Source organism: Doryrhamphus excisus, chromosome 13 (genome assembly GCF_030265055.1).
Source record: "Doryrhamphus excisus isolate RoL2022-K1 chromosome 13, RoL_Dexc_1.0, whole genome shotgun sequence".
Taxonomy (NCBI): Eukaryota; Metazoa; Chordata; class Actinopteri; order Syngnathiformes; family Syngnathidae; genus Doryrhamphus; species Doryrhamphus excisus.
The window spans coordinates 20537972-20551110 of NC_080478.1; the positions used below are offsets into that span (position 1 = coordinate 20537972).

At 46.2% G+C, this 13139-nt stretch overlaps 1 protein-coding gene across 4 annotated transcripts in view; it reads right to left on the reverse strand.

Moving 5' to 3' along the window:
• The window catches only part of LOC131140179 (neuronal PAS domain-containing protein 3-like), a 158005-nt gene that overhangs the window by 57694 nt on the left and 87172 nt on the right, over window positions 1-13139 (reverse strand). For all 4 annotated transcript variants that reach the window (XM_058090366.1, XM_058090365.1, XM_058090367.1 and 1 more), the window contains one exon: window positions 5196-5278. In XM_058090366.1, the coding sequence (XP_057946349.1) occupies window positions 5196-5278 (83 nt within the window). The remainder of the gene's footprint in view (window positions 1-5195; window positions 5279-13139) is intronic.

Sequence of the window (13139 nt, forward strand, 5' to 3'; positions counted from 1 at the left end):
TTGGAATGTGGGAGGAAACCGGAGTACCCGGAGAAAACCCACGCATGCACGGGGAGAACATGCAAACTCCACACAGAGATGGCCGAGAGTGGAATTGAACCCTAGTCTTCTAGCTGTGAGGTCTGCACACTAACCACTCGTCCACCGTACAGCCATATTTTCATCATTACAGTATAAAATAAACCTGTTTACGACCTTGTATCAGAGCCCTCTAGCCATGAAATAACACCCCTATAGTCACAGTTACTCTACTATCAGTCAATATAGTAGACATTCATTTTCTACCGCTTATCCTCACAAGGGTCGCGGGGGTGCTGGAGCCTATCCCAGCTGTCTTGGGTACGCCCTGGACTAGTCGCCAGCCAATCCCAGGGCACATATAGACAAACAACCATTCACACTCACATTCATACCTATGGACAATTTGGAGTGGCTAATTAACCTAGCATGTTTTTGGAATGTGGGAGGAAAGCGGAGTACCCGGAGAAAACCCACGCATGCAAACTCCACACAGAGATGGCCGAGAGTGGAATTGAACCCTGGTCTCCTAGCTGTGAGGTCTGCGCACTAACCACTCGACCACCGTACAGCCATATTTTCATCATTACAGTATAAAATAAACCTGTTTACGACCTTGTATCAGAGCCCTCTAGCCATGAAATAACACCCCTATAGTCACTGTTACTGTACTACCAGCCAATATAGTAGACATTCATTTTCTACTGCTGATCGTCACAAGGGTCGCGGGGGTGCTGGAGCCTATCCCAGCTGTCTTGGGTACGCCCTGGACTAGTCTCATATGGCGGCGTAGCTAGCATGCTAGCACATAGCACAGAGAGGAATGTGAGGAGCATTCACAAACATTGGGTCATTCATTCATGCTGGAGCCTATCCCAGCTGTCTTCTTGGGGCGAGAGGCGGGGTACACCCTGGACTGGTGGCCAGCCAATCCCAGGGCACATATAGACAAACAACCATTCACACTCACATTCATACCTATGGACAATTTGGAGTGGCTAATTAACCTAGCATGTTTTTTTTAATGTAATCTGTATTTTCCAAACACAAATTCCCTTTCATGCCGAGATTCCTTACTACGTTTAGATTTCTCAACCGTCGTGGGTATGCTGGAGCCTATCCCAGCCATCTTTGGGCGAGAGGCGGGGTCCACCTTGGACTGGTGGCCAATCATTCCAAGACCATTTCCTTTCCAGGAATTCCACATTTTCCAGGAATTCCACATTTTCCAGACAGCACAGCAAATACGATACAACTGCGAAACCCCGCCCACTTTGCAGTCCTCTCTTCAGTCTGGTTGCCATCCAACTGCCCCCCCCCGTACCCCCGCCCCACACCCCACCAGTAGAGATTCTCGCCATCTCTCAAGGTTGTTAAGTGTCGACACTATGGCGGCAGTGGAGGGGGAGGGGGGGGGGGGTCAGAGTTCACCGCGAGCTGTCTGTCTCAGCTGTCCTCCCACAGGACGCCGTGATTGACAGCAATCAGGACAACCCGCCCATCTCCGCCCCCCCCCCCCCCCACCTCCTCCACCTGCCAGACTTGAATGCGTGTGTGCATCTTCCTGAGTCATTTTTAATTATCCAAATGATATTCAGCTTCAAATACCCCCCCCCACAGAAGCCCCCGTGCGTGCTCCCGGCAGACACCGTCAGGAGGGCGCACCGGCCGTCATTAGCATGAGAGCTAATGAGCTAGTGTTTGTTGGAAGCGGCGGTCCGCCTCCCAAATCAAACAATTAGCCATAAATAAAACCACCTGACGCGTTCTTCCTTTCACCTTCATCCTCCTATTCCCGCCGCTAATCAACCTGCTGGACCTCACAGGAAGTCACCGGGGGGGGGTGTGGATAATAAGGATGCCAGGTCCGCCATGACCTTTGGTGGGTCGGGGTCAGGCGGCGCCCCCCCCGGAGTCATCTTTCATTCAGCGAGCGTGGAGCGTGATGGAGGCTTCATCTCGTTCTTTCTTGGGACATCCTGGCGTCGTTCTTGGCGTCCTCACCTGCACTGACAGCGGGCTGACACTTTGATTGGCAGCCTGACAAGAAGCGATGTCGTCTCCGAGCAGCGTGGCTGTCGTCTTTAATTTCACCCTCCTCGCCGTGACAATGCGGCGGCGGCGGCGGCGGCGGCGGCACCCTACATCTGTTCTTCACGCCGTCGTCGTTAGCAACGCCGCCGCAGGTCAGCGCTTCTTTGTCACATGTGGACGTACTGTATCTTTAAATCTTCTTGTCAATGACATCAATACGCACCCCCCCCACCCCCCACCCCTCCACCACCCCCACCCCGGCCGCGTCTTGATGTTCAGACATCTTCCTGCCTCACGGACTTTTGTGCACGAGTCTCAATTGGTGCACTTAAGTACTTACACTTAAGCACTTAGGGCCCTATTCACTTGTGTACTTAAGCCGGAAAAGGCCATCAGATTGTGGCTGAGCAGGATCCCCCCCCCCCTCTTCCGAAGTCTTCCAATGTAGCGACCGAGAATCTCAGACTGATAAACTCGTACCAAGGAGCCAGCAAGAACACGGAACTTCCTGTCCCGCCTCGGCAGCCGCCGTCTTCATTAAAATGGCCGACCTCTGGACCTAATCTCCCTCCAAAGAGTCTGCCGCGTGTCGCTAAGTGACTCGCTGGCATTCATTAGCGCCGCGTTTTAGCCCGATCAATCACAACGCTTGCCGCTTTCTTCAAATGTCATCCTCAAACTTCTCACAATCAATTAGGCGGGAGATTAATGAGGCCAATTTGGCGCCGACGCGGCGGCCGCCGTCCCGTCCGCACACGCGTGTAGAAAGACGCAAAGGTTAATTTATGTACATATAAGGACACGCGCGTGTGTTGCGTTCGCTTCTGCTCTTGTAAGCACGTTTGTCTTGGCAGCGGTGGACGACACGGCCAACTGCGGTGTCACGATAAAGTACGCAAAGTGTGTGTGTGTGTGTGTGTGTGTGTGTGTGTGGGGACCTGATTGGACCTGTCAGATCCCTCAAGGTTCAGCACATTAATTACAGGATCATCACTAATTAATCACACCTGAAATAAAAGATGTTTCCTGTGGCAGCACACACACACACACACACACACACACACACACGCACACACACAGCGCCGCTGGTGTCACTTCCAATCTCACCTGCGCTTCAATCAGCAGCATCTACCTGCTGAGGTTACCGTGGAGACTCCCGGGGGCTAATACAATGCATTATGGGATGTCAAGTGGATCGGCACAGTTTCCCGAGACGCGCCGGACAGCCGACCGGCTGACCGCGGGATTAATGCGAGCGGCGTGGAAATCCAACGTCCCACCGTTGACGTGGACTAATACGACTGCCATGGACCGCCTCCACATCGGAAGCGGCGCCCTCCGTCAGGAACGCGTCAGCTCACAGATGACTCCACCTGGGCACTCCGTGTGCTGACATTTACACATGCTAATGCTAATGATGCTGATGTACTCGTTAGAAGGTCACATGACGATAACATTATTTATTAACCGGGGAAGGACATTTCTGTAGCGATGATGCTGAACTGAACTACAACGTTTCTCATACGTTCATTTATCATATTTTATATACTTTTTATATCTATACATATTCTATGCCGCTTATCCTCACAAGAGGGTGCTGGAGCCTATCCCAGATGTCTTCTTGGGGCAAAAGGTGGTGTCCACCCTGGACTGGTGGCCAGCCAATCCCAGGGCACATATAGACAAACAACCATTCACACTCACATTCATACCTATGGACAATTTGGAGTGGCTAATTAACCTAGCATGTTTTTGGAATGTGGGAGGAAACCGGAGTACCCGGAGAAAACCCACGCATGCAAACTCCACACAGAGATGGCCGAGGGTGGAATTGAACCCTGGTCTCCTAGCTGTGAGGTCTGCGCACTAACCACTTGTCCACCGTACAGCCATATTTTCATCATTACAGTATAAAAAAACCTGTTTACGACCTTGTATCAGAGCCCGCCTCTCGCCCCAAAAAGACAGCTGGGATAGGCTCCAGCATGAATGAATGACCTAATGTTTGTGAATGCTCCTCACGTTCCTCTCTGTGCTATGTGCTAGCATGCTAGCTACGCCGCCATATGGTGCGTGACCATTATAAACAGCCTATTCCAGCTGTCTTCTACACCCTGGACTGGTGGCCAGCCAATCCCAGGGCACATATAGACAAACAACCATTCACACTCACATTCATACCTATGGACAATTTGGAGTGGCTAATTAACCTAGCATGTTTTTGGAATGTGGGAGGAAACCGGAGTACCCGGAGAAAACCCACGGGGAGAACATACAAACTCCACACAGAGATGGCCGAGGGTGGAATTGAACCCTGGTCTCCTAGCTGTGAGGTCTGCATGCTAACCACTCGAAACCGGAGGTGTTTACTACTACAGTAAACCTCGGATATATCGGATTCAATTGTTCCCGCTGGTTTTGTCCGATATAAGCGAAATCCGTTATATGCGTATACCGGAAAATGTTCGTTTTACGCATATATGGGATTTATATCCGGTATATGCGTAAATGGGATTTTATCCGTTATAAAAAGGCACTTCCTTGACTATGTTTCCAATGTACCTGGACGCGCAAGGCAACGCTGCAAACGCTGCAAATGACGTCGTATAGCGGCCTGTCACCATTCGGCGAATCGGAGCGCCACGATGCGGCCATCCGATATATGCCAGGGAAATTTCATGGAAATGCATTGGAACGGGACTGGAGATTTTGTCCGAAATAGGCGAAATCCGTTATAAAAAATCCGATATATGCAATGAATTTTTATTGGAAATGCATTACAGAAAAATCGCTTCTTTTTTATCTGTCCGTTGTGAGCAAATTTCCGATATATCCGAGTCCAATATATCCGAGGTTTACTGTACTATAAAATAAACCAAAATTCCCAGGAAAATGAAATAACGTAGCAAGAAAACGACGACTCATGATTCCATGAGTCAGGATGTCCTGGTGTGCTGAACATCATAAAAGGTGAACATTTAAGGGTGGAGCCATGCTGTTCATCCTGGGATGATGGCGCTAACAAGCTAACAAACAAAACACAAGCGTGATCAAGCCTGGCTGGTGACGCCATCGGCTTGACGTGTTCATTACAACATGTTTGGTGGTGGGCGGGGCTTAGGAAGACTTTGTCCTGGTCCTACCTGCAAGATGTGGCTGCCCAGGTGAGGCTCAAAGATCTCCGAGGCAATGGTGCTGGGACTCCTCCTCCGCTGGTTGCCGATAGCTACACACACACGTGCACACACACACATGCACACACACGTGCACACACACAAGGAGAGAGAAAGCACAGGACAGGACAGAAGAAGACCGGTGAGACTCGGACACATTGAAACGAGCAAAGCCTCACACACACGTGCACACACACGTGCACACACACACACACACACACACACACGCACACACACACACACACACACACGTTGAGCCAGCCTGGCTTGACAAACACACATTGCACAGGACAAGAGGAACCAGTGAGGTCAGCTGTGCAACACTGCGACAGGTTAGCATCATGCTAATTGTGGCGTGTGCTAACATGACACGCTACATCTTCATATCTGGGGAGAAGAGGAGACATGACGTGAGGACAATAAGAGAGGACGTTACAAGCTGAACAAGTCCCATGATGCATTGCAGACATGCATCCTGTCATAAATAATGACGTCATCATCCCCCTCCCCACATGGTGTGTGTATGTGTGTGTGTGTTGATTGACATGGGTCAATAAAAGACTGACACTTCACAATAAGATTCTTGAAAAGAAGGAAAACAAAAATGGCGGGATGAAACATTATGGTGAACTTTGTGCTTCCATGGCCTGGCGACTGTGAGACGAGACAAAAGGAAAGGAAAGCGAAAGAGAGGCGTAGGCGTGTCTTCGGGTTCGACTGTTGATCATCCTCCAGCCTTCACAGACAGGAAGTGAGAGGAGCAACAACCCGTGGAAACAGACAGTGAGACAGAGCATCCACTCAGTACTTAGACTGTCCACACTGACTCCTGATTGACTTCACATAGACTCCTGACTGACTCCACACTGACTCCTGACTGATTCAATGACTCCTGACTGACTCCACAATGACTCCTGACTGACTCCACACTGACTCCTGACTGACTCCACACTGACTCCTGACTGACTGCTGACTGACTCCTGACTGAATGCTGAATGACTCCACACTGAGTCCTGACTGACTCCACAATGACTCCTGACTGACTGCTGACTGACTCCACACTGACTGCTGACTAACTCCACACTGACGCCTGACTGACTCCACACTGACGCCTGACTGACTCCACACTGACGCCTGACTGACTCCACACTGACTCCTGACTGACTCCACAATGACTCCTGACTGACTGCTGACTGACTCCACACTGACTCCTGACTGACTCCACACTGACGCCTGACTGACTCCACACTGACGCCTGACTGACTCCACACTGACTCCTGACTAACTCCACACTGACTCCTGACTGACTCCACAATGACTCCTGACTGACTGCTGACTGACTCCACACTGACGCCTGACTGACTCCACACTGACTCCTGACTAACTCCACACTGACTCCTGACTGACTCCTGACTGACTCCACACTGACTCCACACTGACCCCTGACTGATGCCACACTGACTCCAGACTGACTCCTGACTAACTCCACACTGACTCCTGACTGACTGCTGACTCCACACTGACTCCTGACTGACGCCACACTGACTCCAGACTGACTCCTGACTAACTCCACACTGACTCCTGACTGACTGCTAACTCCACACTGACTCCACACTGACTCCTGACCACCGGTGAAGATTGGTGTTAAATGCCTTTGAATTAAGCCTGAATCAATCCACTTCCACCATTTTCTGTCCACATTTGTAAACAAAGTGTTCTGTGTTAGATGGTTCTCTTATGTATTTACACGTAATATTTTGAGTGTTTTTACACTGAGAAGTACAACAAACTTCAGTACACTGTCAGTCCTTTGGTGGTGCACTCAACATGGTCAAAAAGGTGAGTGTGCAGTGGTGAACACTTACCGCCCTCAATAGTCACCATCTTGGCTCTATAGAGGAGGGGGGGGGGGGGGGTGGGGGGGGCTCCTAAACTTTTCCAAATGTAAAATAAAATGTCTTTTTTTTATTATGGTACAGTGGAGACGTAGGGCAGGGGGTTGGCTGGTATTTTATCTGGCAACCCAAATGTTGACATAAAGTTGTGTCTCCTGGTTGCAATTCACCATTGAAAGAGAGAGGGGGCGACAAAGAAGAAAGACGAGCTGAAGAAGAGGCGGGGCTGACTTCCGGTTCCTATTTCCATGTCGTAGCAAGCTAGTAGGACGCTAATAAGGACGTTTTGGGATATAAAAGACACGGCCCATATTGCACTGATGGAAGAAAATCACCTATTGTTGGGAAAATGTACATCCTGTACTATCGCTATAGCTACAGTAGCAACTCTAAGATACTTGTATGTACAAGTACAAGTACGTGTCCAATCGTTTGTACTTTACAAGGGATCAAACAACGGCTCCACAGAGGCGTGCCGCCAGAGTGGGATCTGCACCTCATCATCCTCATCATTACTTGTTTATTGGTCCTCTTTTGTTCTACATGTTAGCACACAGCTACATGCTAATAAGGTACACGCAGAGCAGATAGACAGGTCAGGTGTGTGTGTGTTTGTGTGTGTGTGTGTGTGTGTGTGTATGTGGGCAGTGTTAACCCTGGCTGAAAGAGCGTTTTTGTGCCCCGAGGTGGTTCTCTGGTCTCTGCCGGATCCCCACAGACCTCATTAGGACACATTTAAAGCCCTCTTGTTGTAATGCAACACACTTAGATGCCATTAAGCACGTCATCAAGCATCTCCATCTCCCAAAGTAAATGTCATGTTGGACCTCTGGAGGTCTTCATCCCCATCATCATCATCATCCTCATCTTCATCATCATCACAGAAGACAAAGATGAGGACAAGCTGAGATGGAATCGTCATGAAAAGACGGAATAAAAAGAATAAAAACACAACTGGCCGACAATAAAAGCCCTGCGGCCACGCTGCTGGGCTGTGTGTGTGTGTGTGTGTGTGTGTGTGTGTGTGTGTGTGTGTATAAAAACAGTTTGCGGTTTAAAGACAACAAAGTTGAGTTGGTACACGGTGCGACACAGTTACTGTCCTGGGAAGTTTGACTTGCATGAAGAGAGTAAACCTACATTAGCTAACTCCCTGCTAAGTCGCTAACTGATGCGCACTTGCATCATCAAGCGTCGATAAAAATCCCGCGACGCAACGACGACGGGGGACGTGGCGGGGGTCTCGTTATAGCGATAAAGGACAATCGGCGAGCTCCGGCGTGTGAGATGCATGCCAGGCGAGGAGGAAGTCCTGCGACTGTTAGTCAAATTGCCAATTCAATTAGGGAGGACGCAAGAAGAGGGCGGCCATCTTGGCGCAGTGTCAGAGCCAATTTGTCAAGAAGCAACCAAGCAAGCTAGCATGCAGAAAGAGAGAGCGAGAGAGCGAGAGAGCGAGAGAGCGAGAGAGAAAGAGAGAGAGGACACGGAGGAATATTGGCAATAAAAGAAGTGGGAGTCATTCACTTTGATCGACTTCACTTTCAACTTTTCATTCTTGTTAAGACAACACAAAATACGTGTTTTGTCTTTGACAGAACACCAGTACTGTCTAAATTAGTGTACTTATGTACTTATACTTAGTCTTTTAAGTACATAAGTGCATTTGGAACTGAGAAGCACCATGCACTGCACCTGTATGTTGCATTCAAAGCCCTCGAAATGATGAGTGCACTTGATGGCCACTTCCAACCATCAACAGGAGCCTCTGGGCAGACGGGGAGGGATTCAATTCAACTTTATTTACAGTACATAGCGCTAAATCCCAACAGCAGTTATCTCATGGCACTTTACAAATGAAGATAGAGAACCAATTGCAACCCCACATGAGCAAGCACTGGGCGACGGAGGCAAGGAAAAACTCCCTTGGGAATGGGAATGGTTTTATTTCATTTGAACGTGCATCAGATTCCAATTGAGTGCATCCCATAATCAGTTCCCAGTTCCACATGTCCAAAAGGAGTAGGAAGAAGCAAAGCTTATTAAATCCTACCCCTCCATCTGGTACTTTTACAATCACTAACTGTTGCATTTGTTCACTTCCTGCTTTCCATAATACAGTTTAATTTTTTTTTTTTTTTTAAATGTACCTCGTACCAAAGTACTCGGTTATATGAGCATCCAATGCCATAATGGGTACCATAGTAAGTGTCAATATAGTGATATACAGTAAACCTCGGATATATCGGACTCGGATATATCGGAAATTCGCTCACAACGGACAGATAAAAAAGAAGCGATTTTTCTGTAATGCATTTCCAATAAAAATTCATTGCATATATCGGATTTTTTATAACGGATTTCGCCTATTTCGGACAAAATCTTCAGTCCCGTTCCAATGCATTTCCATGAAATTTCCCTGGCATATATCGGATGGCCGCATCGTGGCGCTCCGATTCGCCGAATCGTGACAGGCCGCTATACGACGTCATTTGCAGCGTTTGCAGCGTTGCCTACGCGTCCAGGTACATTGGAAACATAGTCAAGGAAGTGCCTTTTTATAACGGATAAAATCCCATTTACGCATATACCGGATATAAATCCCATATATGCGTAAAACGGACATTTTCCGGTATACGCATATAACGGATTTCGCTTATATCGGACAAAACCAGTGGGAACAATTGAATCCGATATATCCGAGGTTTACTGTATATAGCACATCATGACTGCTATGCTAACGCTAACGTAGTCCTGGCATATAAGTGTTTCAAATGTACTTCTTCCCTGAGATCATATTTCTCCTCTCTTGTAGAGAAGTATTAGATGACATTTTTAGCTAATTGCTTATTTTTAGCCTTTTAGCATTATTTTAGCTGTTTGAAGATGAACTATATCAGCAAGTTGAAGTATTTGTGATTTTAGAAATAAGGAGTTAGTATGTTCTCTGTAGGCGGCATTATGAATTATCCTTACTGGCCTTTTTTTTGCAGTATATTTAGCCAGTGAAGATTGCTTTTATAGTTATTAGCCCATATTTCCACACAATAAGTAAGATATGGTAGAACCAGAGAGTAATCAGATTGATTTCTGATTGAGAACAAATTTTGCTTTGTTCGGAAAAGAAGAAGAAAAAGAAGAAGAAAGCAAATGATGATTTCCAGTAACTCGGCCATAAAAATGTTTATTTTTTGACACTCTAATAAAAAAATTGATTATGCTTCTACATGGAGGTGCGACCATACTTCACGTCAGCTGGCTCCACCCCCTCCAGATCCCCTCCTGCTAGCTTGATGTTGGCGTTCTGCTTCGAATCCTGTGATAAATGTTCGGATCAACATTTGCAAAAAAGTGATTATTAATAATAATAATCATATTCCATTCAGCTCCAATTCCTGTTCTCTTACTGCTTTATTTGTCGTTATTCACTCGTGATGAAGGAAGCTAACAAGCTAAATTTGGGTTTATGCCTCACACACTTATTAACCACATTTTAAAGTATGAAATGTATAACGGGATGGGATTGACAGTCTAGCCCAGGGGTGGGCAAACTACGGCCCGGGGGCCACATCCGGCCCGCCAAGTGTTTGAATACGGCCCGCCCAATCTTTCCAAAGTATTTAATTTAAACTCAACGTACAACCTGGCATCATGGCCTGAGCCAACCTTTTGATGGTTGTATCAATTTCGTTGTTTGACATGGTCTGTTGTTTACAAAGTGCTCCTGAAAAAAGAAACACAAGCACATAATAATAATTCAAATTAAAATAATAATTATTATATTTTTATTATTATAACTATTATGATTATTATATTTATTATATTAATGCTAATTATTATATTAATTATATATAATAATATTGTTATATTTGCATATTTTACATAATAATATTATAATAATTATTATTTTAATTTTATTTTAATTATTATAATATTTTATTATTTTTAAAATATTTAAATATAAATATAAAATAATAAATAATAATAGCAGATTGCATGACAATTTTACAGATACAATAATACCAGGTGGACTGTTACGTGTAAAATATATAGTCTGCCCCTCCCCGGAAATTTTGTTATATCAATGCGGCCTGCGAGTCAAAAAGTTTGCCCACCCCTGGTCTAGCCATATAATCGATATAATAATGTTATGATTGTAAAACGACTTACCGTATATTAACTTGTGTTCATTTTGCTGCAGATTTTGAGGACGATTTGCGAGGGACGACTGCTTATATTATATTATATTATATTATATTATATTATATTATATTATATTATATTATATTATATTATATTATATTATATTATATTATATTATATTATATTATATTATATTATATTATATTAGTCTCTTTTTGGTGATCATTTATTAATATGTGCTAATAAATAATAAACTGACCACAAATCGGCAAATTTGCACGTACACGAGTGCTGAATCGCAAACAGTACACGGTGTACACAGTGTAGTAATTTGATACACAGCTAAGACGTTCCTCTCAGACGCCATCGGACAGGAAATGACATCAGCAGGGGGATGATGGTCAGAACATACAGATGCGTGAACAAACACACACACACACACACACACACACACACACACACTCCCTGAGCTGTTTAAAAAGTCATTAGCGCTGCAGGCATTTGAATTTATTTCATTTTAATTAGTGTCTTTTTAAAGGCATATTTCTCCCACTTTAACATTTCACAAGCACTCGTGCTTAATAATCCATGTGCTCATTACTCCAATGAATTTTAACAGCCTGACTGACCACTAGCCCCTCCCCCACAGCCACACACACACACAAGCTCTTAAAAATAACGCACATAAATAAAAAAGAAAAAGAAAATAAAGAGTCATTTTCCATTCCGACATTCCCAGTCAAGGAAGTCATCAGAATAAAGCACCAATGCGAAGATGAATCGATGAAAGTGAACCAACAAACAAATAATTATACTACGGACGCTCGGATCGATCAGCCGCTGATCAATATCGGGAGATTTGTGATTGGCATATGCTGATAAATGCTGTTCAAAGCCCATCCCGAAAAACGATCGGCATGCGTGTCTACATGTTTGATCGCTCCCTTGTCAAACGTATCAAACGTTGCGTCTTTGTTTACATGCCTTGTTTAGCCGTCAGTGGCGGCGGCTCGCTAGCTCGTTATCCGCCTAGCCTCTTTTATTCCGACTCCAAAAGGGACTTTGGACATTTTTTCACGGAGAAGGCGTGAGAGGGTTTAACACAGTCGAGTGTAATCTTAACCAATCAAATGAACGACTCTCATTGCCTTTAAATGCTCAGGAATGGGGCCACCTGGTGGACACGTCTCTGTCCATGACCCTGTTCCTGTTCCTGTTCCTGTCCCTGTCCCAGTTCCTGTTCCTGTCCCTGTTCCAGTTCCTGTTTCTGACCCTGTTCCAGTTCCTGTTCCTGTCCCTGGCAGCCATCTTGCTTGTTTTCCACCAGCATTCCTCTCTACATCGCCAAATAGGAGAACCTTTGATGGTATTTACGGGGGTGTTGTACCCCACCATCTCCCAGTGTACGTAGAGTCGCCCCCGGTTGGCATCATACTTTCTGCTGCCGTCAGGTCGAGTCCATGCATGACATTAAATAGTGGTTGCTGTTATTGTTTTTTCCTCTGTAAGGTTTTGTGAGGTTTTGGGGACGTGTCGGCACTGTGTGCCTGTCAGCCAATTTACCATTACGCAGGCTGCGCTTCGGCTGCGCTTTGGCTGCGCTTCGGCTGCGCTTCGGCTGCGCTTCGGCTGCGCTTCGGCTGCGCTTCGGCTGCGCTTCGGCTGCGCCCTGAATAGACCGGGTCGGGCTGTTTTGTCACAAAATTGTCGCATCACCAAGCTGAAAACATGGACTCCGCCCCTGGTGCGCCGCCACGCCCATCTCGGCGCAGTCCAGTCTACCAAATTACGAAATTGGCTGCGCATGCATCGGGACCAAATTACCGTCTTGTGCTGCGCCATGAAATTAAAGCCCAAAATCTTTTTTACAAAATGA